The sequence below is a fragment of the Anser brachyrhynchus genome (assembly GCF_964034855.1).
Source record: "Anser brachyrhynchus genome assembly, contig: SCAFFOLD_472, whole genome shotgun sequence".
NCBI lineage: Eukaryota > Metazoa > Chordata > Aves > Anseriformes > Anatidae > Anser > Anser brachyrhynchus.
In genome coordinates this window covers 5511-11100 of record NW_027664099.1, presented here as the reverse complement: position 1 = coordinate 11100, position 5590 = coordinate 5511, and the positions used below count along the sequence as shown (strand labels likewise).

General features: G+C 70.7%; 1 protein-coding gene across 7 annotated transcripts; it reads left to right on the top strand.

Moving 5' to 3' along the window:
• Positions 1 to 1259: 1259 nt before the first annotated feature.
• PRX (periaxin) lies at positions 1260 to 5590 on the top strand. Of its 7 annotated transcripts, XM_080608480.1 has the most exons (6): positions 1260 to 1357; positions 1999 to 2122; positions 2221 to 2414; positions 3266 to 3575; positions 3606 to 3635; positions 3666 to 5590. In XM_080608480.1, exons 1-6 carry the CDS (start codon positions 1331 to 1333, stop codon positions 4277 to 4279), a joined length of 1299 nt encoding a protein of 432 aa, XP_080464606.1. In that variant the 5' UTR covers positions 1260 to 1330; the 3' UTR covers positions 4280 to 5590. The 7 variants fall into 7 exon arrangements, with proteins under 7 accessions (XP_080464606.1, XP_080464601.1, XP_080464605.1 ...); XM_080608475.1 differs by having other exon boundaries at positions 3606 to 5590; XM_080608479.1 differs by lacking the exon at positions 3606 to 3635 and having other exon boundaries at positions 3266 to 3605.

The following is a 5590-nucleotide window of genomic DNA, read 5'->3' as shown; positions in this document are numbered from 1 at the left end:
TGCACCAATGCATCTGTGCGCCCAAGCAACTGTGCAGCCATGCACCCGTTGCACCTGTGCACCCTTGCACTGGTGCATCTGTGCACCCGTGCACCCTTTGCACCCGTGCATCTGTGCACTGGTGCACCCATGCATCTGCGCGCCCTTGCACCCGTGCATCTGAGCACCCACGCGCCCTTTGTGCCCACGCATCTGTGCGCTCTTGCAGCTGTACGTCTGTGCACCCATGCACCTGTGCACCCTTGCACCCGTGCATTTGTGCACCCGTGCACCCTTTGCACCCATGTATCTGTGCACCCTTGTAGCCATGCATCGGCGCACCCATGCATCTGTGCACCCTTGCACCCGTGCATTTGTGCATTTGTGCACCCTTTGCACCCATGTATCTGTGCACCCTTGTAGCCATGCATCGGCGCACCCATGCATCTGTGCACCCTTGCACCCGTGCATTTGTGCACCCATGCACCTGTGTACCCGTGCACCCATGCAACGGGGCACCCATGCAACCTTTGCACCCATGCAAGCCGTGCACCCATACATCGGTGCACCCCTTGCACCCGTGCACCTGAGAAAGCTGCAAATTGCATGCGCAATGGGGCGAGGGCCTGTTTGGGGGGGGGGGGGGCACCGAGCACGCGCCCCCCCCCCCAGTCCTGCATGGGTGCCACCCCCGCAGGGTTTGTGCTGAGCGCCCCGAATGCCCCGCATTCCCCGGGCCGGGGGGGGCGCGGGGCCGGGGACAAAGGGCTCCCTGTCCCCAGGGGTGCGGGGGTGGCACCCTGCGGGGGGGGCGCCACGTTTCGGGGCGCGTCCCGCCGCGGGAATGCCAGCAATGAGCCGTGGCCTTCGGCGGCGTGGGAGGGAAATGTCACCCTGCCACCCTGCCGGCGTGTCCCCCTGCCACGTGGGGGGGGGGCGATGGGGACGGGGATGTGCCCCCCACACACGCTGGAGGGGGGTGAATTGGGGGGGGGGGGTGCAATGGGGGTGCTAGGACGGGGGGTGCTAGGGGGGGCTTGGAATGGGGGGGGATTAAAACTGGGGGGTTGCGATGGGGGTCTTTAATGGGGGGGTGAGGGGGGGGGGTCTGTAATGGGGGGGGGTCCATGGGGGCTGCAATGGGGGGTCCCCAAGGGGGGGGGGGGCCTGCAGTGGGGGGGCTGCAATGGGAGTCGCATCGCAAGAGGTTCAACTGAGGGGGGGGGCTGCAGCGTGGGGGGGGCTCAACGGCGTCTCTGCCCCATCCCCTGCAGCCCCCCCCCCCCGCCCTCCCCCCGTGGTGACACTGGTGACGCCCCCGGGCACCGCCGAGGCCCCCCCCCCGGGCACCATGGAGCCCCCCCGGGCCAGCGGAGAGGTGAGGACGGAGGAAGAGGAGGTTGGGGGGCGGGATGGAGGAAGAGGAGGCCGGAGGGAGGAAGAGGAGGTCAGAGGGGATGGAGGAAGAGGAGGAAGAGGAGGTTGGAGGGGATGGAGGAAGAGGAGGGAGAAAGGGATGGAGGAAGAGGAGGTTGGAGGGAGGAAGAGGAGGCTGTAGGGGATGGAGGAAGAGGAGGCAGGAGGTCGGAGGGAGGAAGAGGAGGTTGGGGGGGGGATGGAGGAAGAGGAGGCCGGAGGGAGGAAGAGGAGGGAGGATGTCAGAGGGAGGAAGAGGAGGTCAAAGGGAGGAGAAGGAGGTCAGAGGGGATGGAGGAAGAGGAGGCCAAAGGGGACAGAGGAAGAGGAGATCGGGGGGAGGAAGAGGAGGCCAGAGGGGATGGAGGAAGAGGAGGAAGAGGAGGCTGGAGGGGATGGAAGAAGAGGAGGAAGAGGAGGCTGGAGGGGATGGAAGAAGAGGAGGCTGGAGGGGATGGAGGACGAGGAGGGAGGAAGGACGTCGGCGGTCGGACGCCGAACCTGGGTGCCCCCCACCCTTGGGTGCCCCCCCCCCCCCTTTGGGTGCCACCCCGCCTTGGGTCCCCCCCTCGTCGAGTGCCACCCCCCCGCGGTGCCCCCCAGGAGCTGCCACCCCCGGAGCTGGTGGAGGTCGTGGTGGAGGCCGGCGCGGGCGACATCGTCCTGGCCGGCGGCCGCGACGGCATCTACGTCCGCGAGGCTCACCGCGGCTCCGGCCTCCGCCAAGGTCAGCCTCCCCCCCCCCTTTTTTTGGTGCCCCCCCCCCCCACCCCAAAAAGCCGACGTCACCCCCCTCCTGTCCCCACCCCCCCCCCCCACCCGTAGGTGACCGGCTGCTGAGCGCCCGCGTCTTCTTCGAGGACGTGCGGTGCGAGGACGCGGCGCGGGTGCTGCGCTGCGCCCAGCCCTGCCGCGTCTCCTTCTGCCTCAAGCGCGCCGGGCCGGGGGGGCACGGACCCCCCGGGACCACCGCAGCCCCCCCCCAGGGCAAGGGGCCCAAGGCCAAGGTGGCCAGGCTGGTGGGTGACGGGGATTGGGGGCGGGAGTGGCCGGGGGGGGGGTGGGGTGGCATTGGGGGTGTGGGGCACCCATGGGTGGCACTGGGTGCCCATGGGTGGCACTGGGGGCGTGGGGTGCTCGTGGGTGCCATTGGGGGCGTGGGGTGCCTGTGGGTGACACAAGGGGCGTGGGACACCCATGGGTGGCACCGGGTGCCCATGGGTGGCACTGGGGGCATGGGGTGCTCGCGGGTGACATTGGGGGCATGGGGTGCCTGTGGGTGACACAAGGGACGTGGGACACCGCTGGGTGGCACTGGGGGCATGGGGTGCTCATGGGTGCCACTGGGGACATGGGGTGCTCATGGGTGACACAAGGGACGTGGGACACCCATGGGTGGCACCGGGTGCCCATGGGTGGTATTGGGGGCATGGGGTGCTCGTGGGTGCCATTGGGGGCATGGGGTGCTCATGGGTGACACAAGGGACGTGGAACACCCATGGGTGGCACTGGGGACATGGGATGCTCATGGGTGGCACGGGGGATAAGGGGCACCCATGGGTGGCCCTGGGGACGTGGGCCACCCATGGGTGGTGCTGGGGACATGGGATGGATGCTCGTTGATCACACAAGGGACATGGGACACCCATGGGTGGCACTGGGTGCCCGTGGGTGGCACTAGGGACATGGAGCACCCTTGGGTGGCGCTGGGGGCATGGGGTGCTCGTGGGTGGCACTGGGCACACGGGACACCCACGGTTGTCACCACGGACAAGGGACACCCACGGGTGCCACCACCTCCCGCTGGCTGTCCCCACGCCCCCCCCCGGCACCCCAACCCACCCCCCTTTTGTGTCCCCCCCCCACCCAGAACCTCCTGAGCCTGACGCCCCTCAAGAAGAAGCCCCCCCCGTCGCCCCCCGTGGACGTGGAGCTGGCCCTGCCCAAGCTGGCCCTGCTGCCCCCCCCCACCACCCCCTCGCCCCCCCCGGCGGTGCCCGAAGCCCCCCGGCCCCCGCGGGTGACGGTGAGGGAGGCGGCGGCGGCGCTGGAGGTGGCCCTGCCGGGGACCCTCACCGAGCCCGGGGGGGGGGACACCGGAGCCTGGGGGGGGCCCCCGCCTGCCCGCCGTGGAGGTGGCGGTGCCCAAGGTGGGGGTCCCCAAGGTGGGGGTCCCCAAGGTGGCGGTCCCCAAGGTGGGGGTCCCCAAGGTGGGGGTCCCCAAGGTGGCGGTCCCCAAGGTGGCGGTCCCCAAGGTGGGGGTCCCCAAGGTGGGGCTGGGCGCCCCCGCGCCCAAGGAGGTGGCGCCGGTGGCACCCGTGTCACCCGTCCTGGCCATCGCCGTCCCCAAGGTCGAGGTGGGTTTGGCGCTGCCCAAAGCCGGCGCCCAAGGGAAATTGCCCAAATTGGGCCTTTCTTGCCCCAAAACGCCCGGCGGCGGCGGCGAGGGAGAAGGGCCCAAGCTGCCCGGCTTGGAGGTGGCCGCCCCCGCGGTGGCCCTCGAGGTGGCTTTGGGGAGCGGGGGGGACGCGGGCGTCCCCGAGGCGAAGCCCCCCAAATTCGCCCCCCCCAAGGCCAAGGGGGGGGACGCGAAGGGGCCGCCGGGCAAATTTGGCCCCCCCGGGGGCTGGGAGCTGGGGGGGGTGGCGGCGGGGGGGGGCGAGGCTGCCCCGGTTTGGGGGCTCGAGCCCCGACATCCGCAGCGGGGGGGACCCCGAAGCGCGGCCGGCGGGGCGGGGGGGCAGCGCCGAGAGCTTGCTGGGGGGGCCCAAAAACTGGGGGGGGGGAGGCCTGGGGGTCTCCGTCCCCATCCCCGCCGTGGGCTTTTCGGAAGGGGGGAGGCCGGGGGGGGAGGCTGAGGGGGCGAGGAAGAGGCCGGCGTTGAAGGTGCCCGAGCTGGAGCTGGCGGCCCCGGGGGGGCTCGGGGGGGGGAAGGAGGCGGCGGGGGGGCGGCGCGGGGGGGAGGCGAAGCCCCCCAAATCCCCCCCCGTGGCGGAGGGCGAAGGGGGGGAGCGGGCGAGGATGAGGATGGGCAGCGTGAGGAAGGCCGTGCTGGTGCTGGTGAAGGGCAAAGGGGGGGGGGGGCGAGGAAAACGGGGGGGGGCCGCCCCCCCACCCCCCCGCACCCAAAGGCGGTCGGGGTTTTTCTAAGGCCAAAACGGAGCCGGAGGCCCCCCCCCGGCGCTGGGTGCCCAAGGTGGGCTTCTCGGTGGGGGGGTCCCCGCCGCAGCCCCCCCCCAAGCAGGCCAAGGGGCGGCTGCCCCGGCTGGAGCTGGCCCCCCCCCAGTGCCCCCCCGAGCTGGCGAGGGCCGAGGAAGGGGCCGGGGCTGGGGCCGGGGGGGGGGACCCCAAATTCCAGCTGCCCCAGCTGGAGCTCAGCCCCCCCACCCGGGGCCCCCCCCCGGGGGAGGAAGAGGAGGAGGTGAACCGGTGAGGAGGAAGCTTCGCCATCGGCCCGGGGGGGGGGGTTTAACCTCCCCCCCCCCCCGAAGATCCTAAATCAGCTTTTTGGTGTTTTTTTTTCCCCCCTTTTCACCCCAATTTTAATCCCCCCCCCCCCCCCCCCAATTTCTCCGCGGGGGGGGGGTGCTGGCGCTAACACGGCCCCCGGCTTTTGCCCCCCCCCCCCCCCCCCCCAACCCTTGGTGCTGGAATAAAGGTGGGCGCCAGGAATGGGCCTGGGCTCTGTTACGGGGGGGCTTTTGGGGTCGGGCATTGGGGTCCCTGCTGCCCCATGTCCCCCACGTCCCCAGGACCCCCACATCACGGGTTTTGGGGTCCCTGCTGCCCCATGTCCCCAGGTGCCCCATGTCCCCCATGTCCCCAGGACCCCCACATCACGGGTTTTGGGGTCCCTGTTGCCCCATGTCCCCGTGTCCCCCACATCCCCATCAGCCCCATGTCCCCAGGACCCCCATATCTCAAGTTTTGGGGTCCCTGTTGCTCCACGTCCCCATGTGCCCCACGTCCCCGTCAGCCCCTTGTCCCCGTTGGCCCCCTATCACGGGTTTTGGGGTCCCTGCTGCTCCATGTCCCCATGTCCCCCATGTCCCCAGGACCCCCACATCATGGGTTTTGGGGTCCCTGCGACTCCACGTCCCAATGAGTCCCATGTCCCTATAAGCCCCATGTCCCCAGGACCCCCATAGCACGGGTTTTGGGGTCCCTGCTGCTCCGTGTCCCCACATCCCCCTTG

What these genes read in the sequence shown, in the direction of transcription:
- PRX (XM_080608474.1), top strand. Translation starts at nt 1,331, where the DNA reads ATGGAGCCCCCCCGGGCCAGCGGAGAG. An exon ending in CGGCTCCGGCCTCCGCCAAG is followed by an intron (nt 2,123 to 2,220) that starts GTCAGCCTCCCC and finishes CCCCACCCGTAG; the next exon opens with GTGACCGGCTGCTGAGCGCC. An exon ending in AGGCCAAGGTGGCCAGGCTG is followed by an intron (nt 2,415 to 3,265) that starts GTGGGTGACGGG and finishes CCCCCCACCCAG; the next exon opens with AACCTCCTGAGCCTGACGCC.